The 15,825-nt window shown below is 45.4% G+C and overlaps 2 protein-coding genes across 2 annotated transcripts; both read left to right on the top strand.

Moving 5' to 3' along the window:
• The first annotated feature begins 11,560 nt into the window (after positions 1-11,560).
• On the top strand, positions 11,561-12,619 carry LOC138926545 (uncharacterized). The gene has a single exon (XM_070281044.1). It carries the CDS (start codon positions 11,561-11,563, stop codon positions 12,617-12,619), a length of 1,059 nt encoding a protein of 352 aa, XP_070137145.1.
• A 276-nt stretch (positions 12,620-12,895) lies between these two features.
• On the top strand, positions 12,896-13,983 carry LOC122321458 (uncharacterized). Its single transcript, XM_043211403.1, has 2 exons — positions 12,896-13,636; positions 13,711-13,983. Exons 1-2 carry the CDS (start codon positions 12,896-12,898, stop codon positions 13,981-13,983), a joined length of 1,014 nt encoding a protein of 337 aa, XP_043067338.1.
• Positions 13,984-15,825: the final 1,842 nt, after the last annotated feature.

A 15,825-nucleotide genomic window follows, 5' to 3' on the forward strand; every position in this document is an offset into this window, starting at 1 on the left:
TTATACCGATTTTTTTTTTAACTATTATTTTTTAAATTGTAAATATTTTTTTTTTTTTACCATACCATACTGTTTTTAAATTTTCTTTATTGATGCGTGTCCCTCTTGAAGATGATGTAAAAGGATCCGCCCTTGATGCTGCTGATTGTTTGGTTGTTTTTTCTGCCGCTGATGTTGTTCTTCTACTCGCCGGTGGTCCTGCCGCAGACGTTGGTCCCGCCGTACAAAATGCCAAAGACTTTGGCTGTCGTTGCTCCCAGGAACCTGACTTTTTATTTTTGCTCGATATTTGGCCTCGAACACGCCGTATATTATTTTCAATATTTATGAATTTCCGGTGTTGTTCCGGAAAAACATACTTTTTTTTTTTACACAAGTTGTGTTTTTAACTCCTTGCGCCGTATCGCTTTGGAGATCCGATGGCTGAATTCCAGCCCATAGATTTTCAATAAATATTCCGACTCAGGCCTCGGATAGCCCTGCGCTAAACAAAAAACGCACTTGTTGCTCGATGGCAATTCTCAATCTCTGTGTCCCTTACCACTTGGGGGGAAACGACAGAGGACTACGATTTTACACTGAGCTCTTTTATGCCCAGTTCGCAGCCATCTTAGCTACCTTTGACTGACTGTGTCAATGCACATCTAGCTACTATTTAGGTGCCAATTTTAATAGGAGCCCCAAAATACGGTTGAGAATACTCCTTGAGCCTTTTTTTTTTTTTGACTCATTTTTATTATTTTTTTTTTATTTTATGCCCATTGTGCATTTATATAATTTTATTCTCTGTGTCCCTTACCTCTTGGGGGGAAACAACAAAGGACTACGGTTTTTAAACTGGGCTCTTTTTTACCCAGATCGCAGTCTTATTTTTTAGCTACCATGGGCTGAGAATTTTTATTTTTCTTCAGCCCCTTATAGGTGCCAGTTTTTTAACCCTGAGTCTCTTACCACAGGGGGGAAAACGTCAGGGTGCCCCGAAGGACCAAATGTTAAGAGGAGCCCCAAAATAAAGGTCGTACTCCAATGAGCTCCTTATGGAAACTGATTTTATTCGTCAAAGTTCTCTTTAAGTACGGTACATGAAATTCTTAAGTCTATGTAAAACTACTTGTCAACGCACTGCACGCTGACCTGCTATGCGACCCTTTCTCCAGTGCGATAAGCGCACCACTTATGTATTTGTTTGTGTTAGGCTGCAGGGGATCGGTTTTAAACCATCTGTTTATCTCTTATTTCATGGGTCCGATCCCTTGAAACTCTAACATAAGAATTTGTATATAAAATAGTGTTCAATGCTTGAACACCTTTCTTGTTTTGAGTTCGATTTTACATATATCCTACCCTATAGTTTCGTATAGTTTTACGGGCTATACTTCTAAACGAGCGGAAATGATTCCGCACGATTTAAAAAAAATGTTGTTTTGATCCGTATCCTCTGCGTCAGCTGGTAGTTGCCGGTTGGCTACACTGACGCTCCTTCGCAGGCGGTAGTTGCGGGTTGCCCCCCTCGTTATTGATCTGCTGCAGATGCCCGGGGCCGGTGCCGGTCTTCGGCTTCATGCATGCGAAATGACATGCCGCAGAGTAGAGAGTCGGTCGGATTTTAGTAAAAGATCTTTCGTTTCCATTCGTAGTGACTCCGTTGAGCGTCTTTATTTGACTGATTTTGGGGTCTCTTGGACTGAGGCTTGCTAGCTGTCGGCGCTGCGGCAGAACAGCCGTTTTATATATTTTATACATAAGTAAAGTAGGGCCGTCAGCCAACGGGTGCAACAGATGGACCTACAATTGAAATTGCGTGCCGTAACTGTGTACACCACTGGTAATGCGATTATACTCTTCACGTGAGGGCGGCTGGAAACAGGTCCCGGTAAGGTCATGTCTCTGCCGAGCATGCAGGCTAATTGTAGTCAAACGGGGAGAAGAACACTCCCTTCCTTAAATCACCCCAATCCAAGCGGGGCTAGCCATGGGTCTGATAGCACGCTGGGTCTGATACTGCTAACGAGACCGCGCAGAGTGCTAAGACGCAGCCATCAACGGAAGGAGGAGCCCCACATGCCCAGCCGCAGGAAGGCTCAGCTGCAGCCGTCCAACCTTTCGTTCGCCGAGGGAAGAACTCTTATTGGAGTCCTGGACAAGAAGATTTACTTGTAAGTTGGAGTCCCAAGTAAACTGAGGGCGCGAGCATGGCTCACAGAAAAGCTAGTCGACCCTAAAACCATCCGATGGTGATGCTGAGGATGTGCAATCCGACACCTCCTACGGAAGACTGGAGAGTCACCAAGGTGGAGGAGGTGGTAGGACGGCGGAGACAGGTTGGAAGAGGGGTACCCGGAAGGAATGTTGGATGAAGAGGAGGACATCCTGGAAGGGTACACTTCAGAGGAGAGCGACTTGGCAAGAGCACATTAAGGCGTCGGGATGGAGGAGGACTTTCTGCTGAGCTCCGAGACGGAGGCAGAGATTAATGTGGTTGAGAATTAAGAATGTCTCTGACAATCCTTCAGATAAACCTCCACCACAGTAAGGAGGTCTCAGCTGCCCTTCTACTCCACCTCGCCGACAGTGGAGCTTAAGTGGCCTTCATCCAGGAACCCTGGAAAATTGGAGACAGGATTCTGTTCTGGATTCTGTGCTTGGCGTATATGGGCTACGACCCTCCTCCCGCACCCGCTACTCAAATAGCTGGTGGAAGACAGCGGGATGAAAAGATTGACCTGATCATAGGTTGCGATGCCAACGCCCATCATCATCAGTGGGGAAGCACTGACACAAACGAGAGGAGTGAGTCAATTTTCGATCCTAGGCTCAAATCATCTGGTGGGTAATAGGGGTACAGAACCCACCTTCATAGTCAAGAACAGAAGGGAAGTCCTTTTTAAGGCTATCGACTTAAATCTTGAGACACACATCCTTCTTTCTTTTACAGCGGGTTCCACGACAAATTGCAGGCAGATGAGAGAGGGAAAGAAAGAATTCTATTTTTAAATCTTAACATCTTTGGAACGATGAAAGTTTGAAACGTTGTAATCGAGATAATAGATAAACATCGAGGATAGCCTAGATGGATAGGCTATCACTTCCCTCTCTTTCTCTTAAGCGAACGGTCGTGTTTTTTTTATGCGCACTGCGTTTATGATAAATATTGGTAAACCGGTGTTTACTCACTTGTGAATTGAATATATTGAGAATCTTAAGAATCTTAAGCTTAAACCGTATCACTTCGCGAGTGCTGTGGTATATTTGAAGTCGAATTAATAATTTGTATAATTTCAATTCCAAGCATAGCTCAGCTCTGCTTCTTTCCCGTCTTATCTCTATTTCTGCATTTTTCTTTTGCACTCTCAAAAGCTCCCGCTTCGGCTTCCTATTTGGCACAGTGGTTCAAGGTATAGTGTTTTTTTAACTTTTTATATAATAATTTTGTTTTATTTATTAAAAAATATGGAATTTAAACTTGTCTGCGCTATGAAGTCTTGTAACAAGACAATTTCCACATCCCAGCCTATCATCCATTGCTGGCTATGTGAAAACGTCGTACACGCCAAGTGTGCCGGGTTCACTGCGTCAGTTTCGGATGCCACTTCCCGTAGGTCTGGTATACACTATTGTTGTGAAAATTGTCGTGCTGTCCAGGGCGAAATAAGGTCGTTCATGAGACAGACCAAAAATGGATTTAAAGAGTTTAAAGGGTATTCCAAAGTACGGACCACCGGCACCGACTGATGCAGCAGTTCTCGTAACTGTGACACCAAAACCCTTACAGGTGATTCCTCCGTCGAAACATATATTTGTTTTTCGGCTTGCCCCTGATACTTCAGAGATTGGTTAAATATAATATTATACGGCGCACGTCTTCTTCCAAGATTCGTGTGCCCGCGCTGATTTTCAAGACGATTTGTTCACCCAGTTTTTGGCTAGAGAATATCTTCGTCCAAGAACATCAACCTAGTTACGTGAAGAAAAAATTGTTAAAACCAGCGGGAGTTAAACGATGGTGACGAACGGTGAACGGTCGTGTTTTTTTTGTGCGCACTGCGTTTTATTAAAAATATTGGTAAACCGGTGTTTACATACTTGTAAATTAAATCTTGTGATTCTTAACAATCTTAAAGCCTAAACCGTATCGCTTCGCGAGTGCTGTGGTATATTTGGAGTCGAATTAATAATTTGTCTAAATTCTATTCCAAGCATAGCTCAGCTCTGCTTCTTCCCCGGCTTATCTATATTTCTGCATTTCTCTTTTGCACTATTTCAAAGCTCTCGCTACGGCTTCCTATTTGGCACAGTGGTTCAAGGTATTGTGTTTTTTAACTTTTTAAATATTATTTTTTTGTTTTATAAAATAAAAAAGAAAAATAAAAACAAAAAAGAAAAGCTAACTTCGGGCGGAGCCGAAGTTTATATACCCTTGCAGTTAAAACCGGATATATATCGCAAACATCGGATATAGTTGGCCGATCCTTATGGGAATATGAATATATAATCCAATTTATTACAATACAAAATCTAAAAAAAGTCCTAAACTTCTATCTTCAAAAATACGAAAGTTGATATTTCTACCAAAAACCATTTCCGATCGTTCAGTTATATGGCAGCTATAAGATATAGTCGGCCGATCGTTATGAAATTTGGTAGATCGGATTAACTGACCAAGAATATAATCTGTACCAAGTTCCAGCTTTCTATCTTTAAAAACACGAAAGTTGGGTCATTTCCGATCGTTCAGTTATATGACAGCTATAGGATATAGTCGGCCGATCCTTACGAAATTTGGCACGTCGTATTATTTTGCCAAAAATAGCGCTCGTGTAAAATTTGAACTCTCTAACTCTAAAAACACCGAAGTTATACCATTTCCGATCAATCAGTTATATGGCAGCTATAGGATATAGTCGGCCGATCTGGGCCGTTCCGACTTATATACTGCGTGCAAAGGAAAGAAGGGTGTGTGCAAAGTTTCAAGTCGATAGCTTTAAAACTGAGAGACTAGTTCGCGTAGAAACAGACAGACAGACGGACAGACGGACAGACGGACAGACGGACAGACGGACATGCTCATATCAACTCAGGAGGTGATCCTGATCAAGAATATATATACTTTATAGGGTCGGAGATGTCTCCTTCACTGCGTTGCACACTTTTGACCAAAATTATAATACCCTCTGCAAGGGTATAATAAAATGGAATTTAAACTTGTCTGTGCCATTAAGTCTTGTAACAAGACAATTTCCACATCCCAGCCTACCATCCATTGCTGGCTATGTGAAAACGTCGTGCTGGCACTGCCTCAGTCTCGGATGCAATTTCCCGTAGGTCTGGTATGCATTATTGTTGTGAAAATTGTCGTGCTGTCCAAGGCGAAATGAGGTTGTTCATGATTCGGACCAAGAATGGATTTAATGACCTGATCACTGGTTTTCGTAAAATCAATGACCAGCTCTGTGCGCTTGACACTCAGTTTAGAAGCCTTCAGCTTCTTATGAGTCCGCTAAGCGTAAGACATCCGCTGTTTCTGATCCGCCTCAGCCTGCTCAGCCGACATTAATGCAGCCGCTTATATCTCTGGCCACCCCAAGGGCTAGAACTGAGAAAAACTCGTCAGAATTTCTCAGGGATAATGAGCAATTGTCTGATATGTCCGCCATGGCATCCCTTCTAGTGATGCCACAGGTCCTAGTGAACGAAACCCCCATTAGAGTCACCCAAAAGGGTATTCCACAGTCCGGACCACCGGCACCGACTGATGCTGCAGATCTCGTACCTGCGACACCAAAACCCTTACAGGTGATTCCTCCATCGAAACATATATTTGTTTCTCGGCTTGCACCTGATACTTCAGAGATTGATATCTCGGCTTATATCAAAGCCAAAAAAAAAGCCACAAAGGTGGAGGACATAACTAAATTTAAATATAAATATACACGGCGCACGTCTTATTTCAAGATTCGTGTGCCCGCGCTGATGTTTAAGACGATTTGTTCTTTCAGTTTTTGGCCTTTTCTCTTTTTGATTGAAAAGAAAATCTTTTCGTCCAAGAACATCAGCATCAGTGCATACTGCAAAGCATCGTAACAACGGTGAGTTTCTGCGACGTTTACCAATCGATCGTTTCGTCGATGGAGAACAACATCTCGAGGTTTGAACTGATCCCCGACTATGATAATTGCCACTTCGTCTATAGTTGGAGCATTGTGTCTCCTGATATGTTCTCCAGCAGGCGTATTGTCTGCATGAATGACAATTTTATGGGTATCCGAAGGCATCATATCGATTGCTGTTTTGAACAAACGCACCAAATGGTTCCGTTCGTGAAAAAGCTTCTGTAGCTGCGAAATAATGGGCTTCTTCACCGAGGTATTGATTCCATAACGTGCATCGACTTCAGCTCCATCATCACCAATGAAGTACATTTGAAGAAATTTGTGTTCGCTGTCTGAGAACGGAAGCAAGGAACCGGCTTTGTGATAGATTTGTCCTTTGATTTTAAAAGTTGGCATGAATTGCCCACTTATAATTTTCGCACCAAATGACGTCATTTCCTAATGTTCGACAGGAAATGCTTCGATTCAGCAGTAGATCCAGCTAATAGAGTGCAGAGGCTCTGGTGGTGCTTCAAGTTGAGGCAATTTCACTTTCCCGGAAGCGCAACACAATCCTTTTGGTTCGTTGTTGAATTTGAGAGCCTGCCAGTGTGTTCAGACCTGATTCATCCGGCCAATAACGACATTGCGATTCGAGCTGTAATCAACAGTTGGATTATATCGGAATGCAAGACGATTGTATTGCAGGTTTCGATCTGTTGCAAGCTGTAAACGCGCTTCAGTTACCCTTGCCCTGTCGCGTTCATTATTTTGAGACCGAATCAAATCGATTGCTGCAAAACGCGACTGCCTAACTCTCAATCGTGTTCGCTCAAGCCTAGCTGCTCGCGTTTCTGCTGTCTCCGCGTTGTGCATCCGCACGGCTCTCAGCCGCTCAGTCTCTTGAATGGAGGCCCGCTCTTCGTCAGTCCTATTCGAAATGTTACGTCTTTTTGCTTTTGTATTGGGAGTAAGACGACCAAAATTCGACTTCTTGGGTGGCATGACTTCGTTTCTAATGACTTCGTTTCTGACATTTTGACATTTTCATTTGACATTTTCTTCTTAGCTGTCTGCCTAAATAGAAAAGTAGGGGCACGGGGAAACGCGAAAAAAACTGATATATTCGCAAACGCAGATAAGCTATCAACATCAAAAGTAGATATAAACCTCAACGCATGTTGGGTAAAAATTTGGGCTTAAACGGTTCAGAACTTTTCAAGACTATAAATGACGTAGATACGAACAGAGCATTTTTATATATATAGATATGCTCTTACTAAAATATAAAAAAAAACCTGCAGTAGTGTTGATTTTTCAAGATACCTACTAGCTCGGTCGAATTTACCGTGCATAACGCGGAATGTTATAGAAATTAAATTGACCACTGCCGGATACAATTTACTCAGGATCCAAAGAAGTTTTATAATTTTGTAAACACTTTGCGTAAACACGTATCTTTTTCACCCCTGCTTACGTTTGAAAATTCCTCTGCGACCTCTGATCAGGCCATCTATTCGCAGAATTTTTTCAAACAACTTATTCTTGGCCAAAATTGACAGATCAGCCTTACGTATATAACATTCAAGCAGCAAATCTTATTTTCTGTCCGTTTTTTTTCTGAGAACAACTTATTATGTGGTCTTTTAAGGGTAAAACCCACTTATTCTCCAGGCCCCGACGGAGTACCAGGCTGTGTGCTAAAATACTGCGCCTGGGCTCTGTGCAAACCTCTTCTACGACTTTTTAACTTATCTTTGGAAACCTCGATTTTTCCTCTTAGGTGGAAGGAATCATTCATAATTCCCCTACATAAAAAAGGGAAAAAGTCCGAGGCAGCCAACTACAGAGGCATCTCTAAGTTGTCCGCAATTCCAAAGTTATTTGAAAAATTAGTTACCCCTCATTTGCAACACCTTTGCTCTTCGATTATCACTCCTTGTCAGCATGGCTTTATTAAGGGTCGCTCCACCACCACAAACTTATTGGAGTTGACATCCTTTGTCACAGATGGCTTTTGTAAGGGATATCAAACCGATGTAATTTACACGGACTTCAGCAAAGCATTTGATTCAGTTAATCACTCACTCTTGTTGAGTAAACTGAATATGCTGGGTTTTCCTAAAGACCTCTTAACGTGGATCTCCAGCTACCTAGATGGAAGGACACAAAGAGTCTTATTTAAAAACATACAGTCCCGTCTGGTCCGTGCTACATCTGGCGTCCCTCAAGGAAGTCATCTTGGCCCGTTATTATTTACGCTTTTTATAAACGACTTGCCCTCTGTTTTAACGAACTCTCTAGTTCTTATGTATGCAGATGATGTAAAGCGTTGTCTTCAGTACAAATCCATCTCTGCCCAATGCAGTCTTCAGTCTGACCTTGATAACTTTCAAAAATGCTGTTTAGCTAATGATCTAATACTTAATGGATCAAAATGGAAGCATATGACTTTTTATCGTTCTTGCCCTCTGCAAGCTACTTATTCTATTAATGGGTTTGCCTTAGGGAAATTAACTCAGTTTTATGATCTCGGCATCCTATTAGACATCAAACTTAAATTTGCCGACCATATTTCCTTAATGGTTAATAAGGCTAAAAGAGTCCTTGGTTTTATTAAAAGGTGTTCAAAAGAACTTAATGAACCCTATATAACCAAAACATTATTCATTTCTTTGGTCCGTCCTATACTGGAGTACGGTTCATGTGTCTGGAGTCCCCAATATGGAGTACATAAGGACCGCATAGAATCCGTACAAAAGAACTTTTTAATATTTGCACTTAGAGGTCTATATTGGGATGCAAATCTTCAGCTTCCATCCTACAGGAGCAGACTTTTACTTAAAAACTTACCTAGCTTAATCCAGTGTTTGTTTTAAGGCATTCCCCGTGATCGGCCAAGCGGCGACATTATCTTTTATTCGCACTCCGCTAGATGATGACCACGAAGCATTCGCCCCGGCGGAGCCCCAGGCTGGAAGCCACGGGTTTTCCCGCAACTTCGACCGCCACGGCCACAGCAACTGGCACCTCGGCCAGCTCTGCGAGTCTCGCGAGTCGGAGCTGGAAAAGGCAAGGGCAAATGGAGGACAAGCAGAGGCCGCCAGGGATCCCGTTACAATCGGGGAACGTGGCGTTGGAGTGAGCGGTGTGGCGAATACACCGCCATGTTTGAGTGGAACGCTGCCACGCCAGGGAGCAGCGCAACTGAGTTTGAGTGGAAACAGGCAGATGCACAGGCAGATGAGTGACAATCTGCAAACGGAGCTTGGAGTGACGTCATCGCTGCAGTTGCCGGCTCAAATTAGTGCAAATTTGCCGCCACAATGGAGTGGCAATTCGGCGGCCATTGTGCAAACGGGCAACCTGTCACACGGACACACACACCAACAACAACATTGGGCTATTTTCCGCCATTTTGTGTGACCGCAACGGGGCAGCCTGGACTATGTTATGTTCATCCGCCACGGGAGCCGACACACAATTTGGAGGTATCTGAACCATCGCCCCAGTCATATGGAATGGCGACGGCGAGCGTACGGACGCCACGTAGATTGCCTGATCTTCCCGATTTCGTGGGTCAGCCACAGGAATGGCCAATATTCGTGTGCGCGTTCACGGAGACAACGGCAGCCACCCAGTGCACCCAATTGGAAAATAACCAAAGGCGAGACAGTGAAGTCGCTGTTCATCCATCCCAACAACTTAGAAGCTGTTATGGAGCAGCTTCGATTCCGGTATGGACGTCCGGAGCGTGCGCGATGTGCAGCCAATTCAGGAGGCCAACATCGCAAAGATCGACGAAGGTGAGCATCCTGGCAGGGTTCCTGCAGTCAACCACGATTGGCAACCAGCACCTAGGGAACCCAACCTAATGGAGGAGCTGATCGCCAAGTTGCCACTGAGCAATAGGTTGCCCCAGATGTTGCCCTATACGCGATGGACTACTCCAGATCAGGGACTGCAAGGAGTTCAACAGCGTTTCCACAACGACGCGTGTCGAGTCCGCGAGGAAGCTGAGGCTATGCTTCTCGTGTCTGGAGGCCGGACACATGTCCCGGTACTGCAGGAAGAGCCGCGGATGCAATGTCTGCGAATGCCAAATGAGGCATCACTACCTTCTCCAGTCACCTGGACATTCCAGACGGCCGCCAGTCGCAGATGGAGACCGCAGGAGGGATCAGAGAAGCAGTCAGGACCAACGGCTGTGCAGAGACAGCAGCAAACGGAGAGGAATGCCACGACCAGTGGATTCCAACGAGAGAAGCCTACGTTCTACGTTAGCCACAGTTATAGACGCGGGGCGTGAGCAGGATGAAAGGCGATCGACGTGTGACCGTTAGGAATTTCCGCATCGAAACCTGAGCTGCATTGATTCGATTGGATGTCACCTTTTACTCCGGATTCTACCCGTGATGCTGTACGGGGAGAATACACAGGTCGACACCTACGCACTACTGGATGAAGGATCGTCTGTCACGCTCATCGACGACGAACTCATCCGCAGCCTGAACCTGATAGGTGAGAGCCGCCAACTGAACGTGCAGTGGTTTGGTGGGAAATCTGCCAAAGAACACACGAAAGTGGTCAACCTGCAGATCAGTGAAGCGGGCAACTTAAACCTTCCGATGCAGAGCCAGAGTCGGGAGAATGCAAAGGGAGTGAAGGTGAATGCGCGTCTACCTGTGAAGCCGTACAACAATGCGACGCCAAGGATCCTAATTGGACTGGATCATGCGCATCTTGGAACACCTTTCAAAACAAGAAGCAATGAATCCGGAGGACAATATGCAGCAGCCACCGCACTTGGATGGGTGGTATATAGACCGGTGAACTGAAAGTCGAGCTCGCCGCTCCAGAGTTCGTGCCTCCTAGCCGTGCCCCAGGATAATCTTCTGGAGAAGATGGTAAGCGACTATATCGAAATCGAAAATTTCGGAGTAAGGCCGGCACAGCTAGTCGCAGCTGGCAGAGTGGCGCTGGCGCCGTCAGTCGCAGTTGGCAGCGACGCACTGGCCCTGAGTATCCAGGAGGAGACGACTAAGCGAGTAAGCGAGACGTTACGAGACTGGGCTGCTAAGGAGAGAGACGAGTTGAGACTGCCGGAGAGCTACAATATGGCTCTCAAAAGACTCGTCAACATCGAGGGAAAAGTGAGACGCGATGTGGACTTCGCTCGGGCCTATAAGGGCAAAATGGACGATCACGTCAAGAAGGGGTACACACGACGACTGGAGCCCCAGGAAGCCCAGAGGTTCTAGGAAGGCAAGTTATGGTACCTGCCGCACTTCGGAGTGGAAAACCCGAACAAACCTGGATAAATCCGGCTGGTCTTCGATGCTGCTGCCAAGGTGAACGGCGTTTCCTTTAATTCAGCGCTAATGAGAGGCCCACAGCGATATAAGCCCCTCCCAGCAGTGCTTTTCTATTTTCGGGATGGAGCAGTTGGGGTTTGTGCAGACAACAAGGAGATGTTTCATCAGGTACTGATGCAGCCACAGGACAGATGTGCCCAGAGGTTCCTGTGGAGAAACGGAGATGACCAGCGGGAGCCGGACGTATACGAGATGAAAGTGATGATGTTCGGAGCAGCTCGCTCACCATGTTCGGCGGACTATGTGAAGACCTTCAATGCCTCGCAGTACAGCAGAATGGAAATGCGAGCAGCCCTAGCTATTAAGGAATACCACTATATGGACGACTACGTCAACAGTTTCACCAGTGAAGAAGAAGCTCTCGCCATTTCGATACGGGTGAGAGAAATTCATGCAGATGCAGGGTTTGACTTGTGTCGATTCACCTCCAGTTCGGCAAGTGTGGTCAGAGCGTTGAACCCACTTGAATCCATCGTTAGCGTGGAATGGACCGAAGCTGAGGAGAAGGCACTAGGAATGTACTGGCAGCCGGCTACAGATGACTTCAAGTTCGGTGTCAAATATCATCGAGTCCCGAGAAGCGTGATGACAGGGGAACGCGTCCCTACCAAGAGGGAGCTCCTAAGCCTGGTCAAGTCCACGTTTGACCCGATTGGATTCCTGAGCTGCTACATGGTGACTGCCAAATTGTTAATGCGAGAGATTTGGCGGAGAGGAGTCAACTGGGACGAGCTGCTACCAGATAATTTGGCCGCAGCCTTTGAGGACTGGCGGAAAGGAATGAGCAAAATCGAAGAGTTCCGATGTACACGCTACTACTTCGGCGGTGACTCCAGACAGTCGGCGTTCGCAGCAGCGGCCTATTGGCGGGCCACTTACGAAAACGGAGACGTTCCGGCGCTTTTCATAAGTACCAAGACGAAATGCGCTCCGATGAGGACTATGTCGATCCCGCGACTGGAACTTCAAGCAGCAGTATTGGGCACAAGACTGACGGACACCGACAAGCAGGAGCACGGTGTGCCAATCAGCAACTGCGTATTATGGACGGACTCTAAGATTGTGTTGCACTGGAAAAGCAGCACCCACCGGAGATACAAGCAGTTCATCGGTAAACGGGTGGCAGAGATCTTAGAATTCACGGAGGCGTCCTAGTGGAGATGGCCGCGTAAGGCCGTGGACCTGAGCATCGATTCGCATTGGCTAAGCGGTCCAAAAATTTCTACGAGGACCAGAGGAGAGCTGGCCAAGATGGAGTGAAGGATGGATTCCACCGACGACCGACGAAGAGGCAATAAAATATGAGTTTGCTTTAATTATGGTAAACTTAATATCCTTGCTGAGATTCTCCAGCTACCGCATGGGTGCTCAGATTCATTCGACTGGTGCCGTGGACAACGATACGGTGGAGAGGATCACGGACTGACGTCGATGGAGTGCACTGAAGCTGAGTGCGCACTGGTATGGCAATCGCAGCGAGAAGCGTTTGCTGAGGACAGCCAAGGAAGAGCCGCCAAGGGCAGCCGACTACATGGACTGTCCCCATACTTCGACGAGGACGGAGTAATGCGAGCCAGCGGAAGGATCGACGAGGCGACGAGAGAGCCAAACAGCGCTCGTCGGCCGATCATACTGTCTCAAGAGAAGAAATTGGCGGAGATGATCGTGCAGCATCACCACAAGAGGATGTGCCACCAAAACACGGAGGCAGCCATCGGAGCAATCCGGCAGAAGTCCTGGATTACGAACTTACGGAGGGTGGTGAGCAAGTGCAACGTTTGTAAGCCCGAGATGTGTCCCCTGCCAGAGGACCGGCTGAAAGCCAACGAATGGCCCTTTAAGTTTATAATTAAGCTATTTGTGACGGTTGAACGTCACACGGAGAAGAGGTGGGTGGCACTGTTTACGTGTCTGACCACAAGAGCTATCCACTTGGAGATAGCTCACGATTTGTCCACCGATTCCTGCATAATCGCTATAAGGAACTTCATGAGCCGACGTTTACCCGTCGTCAGGATTAGGAGCGACAATGGAAAAAACTTCGTTGGAGCCGATCGCGAGACCAACTGGTTCAGCGAAGTGTTTGAGCCTGTACAGATCCAAGGCGAGCTGTCGTCTAAAGGAGTCGAATGGATCTTCAATTCCCCGGCGAACCCAGCTGAGGCAGCCCAGGTGGCACCTGGGAAAGCATGGTGCAGTGTAAGAAGAAGGTGCTGGGGCACACGATGCAAGAACTCGCGCCCAAGGAGCACGTACTGGAGAACCTGCTGATTGAAGCGGAGAGCATAATAAACTCTCGTCCGCTCACTCATCTATCAGTGACGGTAGACCAGGAAGCTCCACTGACACCCCACGATTTGCTGAATGGAGCACCCGATGTCCCAGATCTTTCCAAGGATGACGGACAGGAGTCCGTGAGATGCGCCACCAGAAAGCAGTGGCGCATAAAAAGGATGATGCGGGATCGATTCTGGAAGGGATGGGTGCATGAGTACCTGCCGACTTTTCTGCGCGGGTAGAGATGGTGCAAGCACTCATTTCTCGAGGAGACCTGATGTTTATCTGTGATCCAGAAACGAGGCGTCATGGAAAAGGTGTTCACCGGAAGAGATGGAGTACCTCGTCGAGCGGCAGTGCGGACTAACGATCGAGCCTAGACAATGCGTCCCGCTTCGAAGCTAGCTGTCCTAGACGTGGTGAATGTGGCTGCTTTACGGGGGTGGGGATAGCGTGGAACGGATTAGGGCTATCGATAGTTAGTCAAGTTCAAATTTAGCGCCGATCGACGAAGTCAGTACTACATATAATGTTGTCTGGTATTTTTATACCGTTGCAGAGGGTATTATTATTTTGGTCAAAAGTATGCAACGCAGAGAAGGAGACATCTCTGACCCCATAAAGTTTGTATATTTTTGATCAGGATCACCTCCTGAGTTGATATAAGCATGTCCGTCTGTGCGTCTGTCTGTTTGTCCGTCTGTCGGTTTCTACGCGAACTAGTCTCTCAGTTTTAAGGCTATCTATTTGCACACACCTTTCTTTTCTTTGCACGCAGTATATAAGTTGGAACGGACGGGATCGGCCGACTATATCCTATAGCTGCCATATAACTGATTGATCGGAAATGGTATAACTTTGGTGTTTAGAGCATTCAAATTTGATATGAGAGCTATATTTGGCAGAATACTACGACACGACAAATTTCATAAGTATCGGCCGACTATATCCTATAGCTGCCATACAACCAGGGTCGGATACAGGTATCTGCCTGGGGGAGGGCGATCATAATTTTTGGCTTAAACGACTTCACGACACATTAGAAAATTTACTCTTTGGTCGCGTAAACTCAACACACTTAGATAATGCGATCGACAACTTGAGTGTATTTGAAGACGACGATTAATTATTTACTAAATAAATTTTTCAATAGAATAATAAATATATGACTGAATAGCATAATTTTTTAATTTTGTTTTAATTAGGAGTTATTAATATTTATTTTGTTGTTTCTGAATGAACTAAATATTAAATATTATTACTTATTAATATTTAATATTACCTAAACATCATTCTTACAAGGGTAAAGAGAGTGGGTAAAGAAGAAAGGAGGTAAAAAAAGTGGTCACACAGTGACGGTGCATAAAAATCAGGTGAGAAAAAAACAAAAACCAAAACTACGATCCAGCAGTAGCACATACAAAAATATTTTTTGTTCTGCTCTGCTCTCGCTCTAGATATTTGGCTACGGCTACGAGGAGCACAGAATATTTTTTTCTGCTATTGCCATAGCTATAGCTTTGAACTTTTCGTAGCTCGGAGCAGAGTAGAGCAGACAATTTTTTTTTTCTGCTACGGCATCGCTCCCGCTCTCGGAAAAATGGAACAGCGGTAGCAATAGCAGAGCAATATTTCTATGCATCTCGCTGCTACGGAGTAGTAAATGCAAGCCCTGGTGCCAGTAACAACATCTTCATTTCGAAGTAGCAATTTGTTTTTGATGTCATCTCTGGTCAATTCAACATGGAAACCAACGATGAAACGACTCGATTCTCAGAGTTGATTTCAACTAATTTGCCCCTACGCCCAACTTTTGTGTTTTTGAAGATAGAAAACTGGAACTTGGAACAGATTTTAGTTTTGGTCAGTTAATCCGACCTACCAAATTTCATAACGATCGGCTGACTATATCTTATAGCTGCCATATAACTGAACGATAGGAAATGGTTTTTGGTAGAAATACCAACTTTGGTATTTTTGAAGATAGAAGTTTGAGACTTTTTTTAGATTTTATATTATAATAAATTGGGTTATATTATCATATTCTCATAAGGATCGGCAAACTATATCCGATGTTTGCGATA

The sequence above is a fragment of the Drosophila bipectinata genome, chromosome XL (assembly GCF_030179905.1).
Source record: "Drosophila bipectinata strain 14024-0381.07 chromosome XL, DbipHiC1v2, whole genome shotgun sequence".
NCBI lineage: Eukaryota > Metazoa > Arthropoda > Insecta > Diptera > Drosophilidae > Drosophila > Drosophila bipectinata.

What these genes read in the sequence shown, in the direction of transcription:
- LOC122321458 (XM_043211403.1), top strand. Translation starts at nt 12,896, where the DNA reads ATGGAGTGCACTGAAGCTGAGTGCGCACTGGTATGGCAATCGCAGCGA. An exon ending in ACCCAGCTGAGGCAGCCCAG is followed by an intron (nt 13,637 to 13,710) that starts GTGGCACCTGGG and finishes CTCGCGCCCAAG; the next exon opens with GAGCACGTACTGGAGAACCT.
- LOC138926545 (XM_070281044.1), top strand. Translation starts at nt 11,561, where the DNA reads ATGTTTCATCAGGTACTGATGCAGCCACAGGACAGATGTGCCCAGAGG.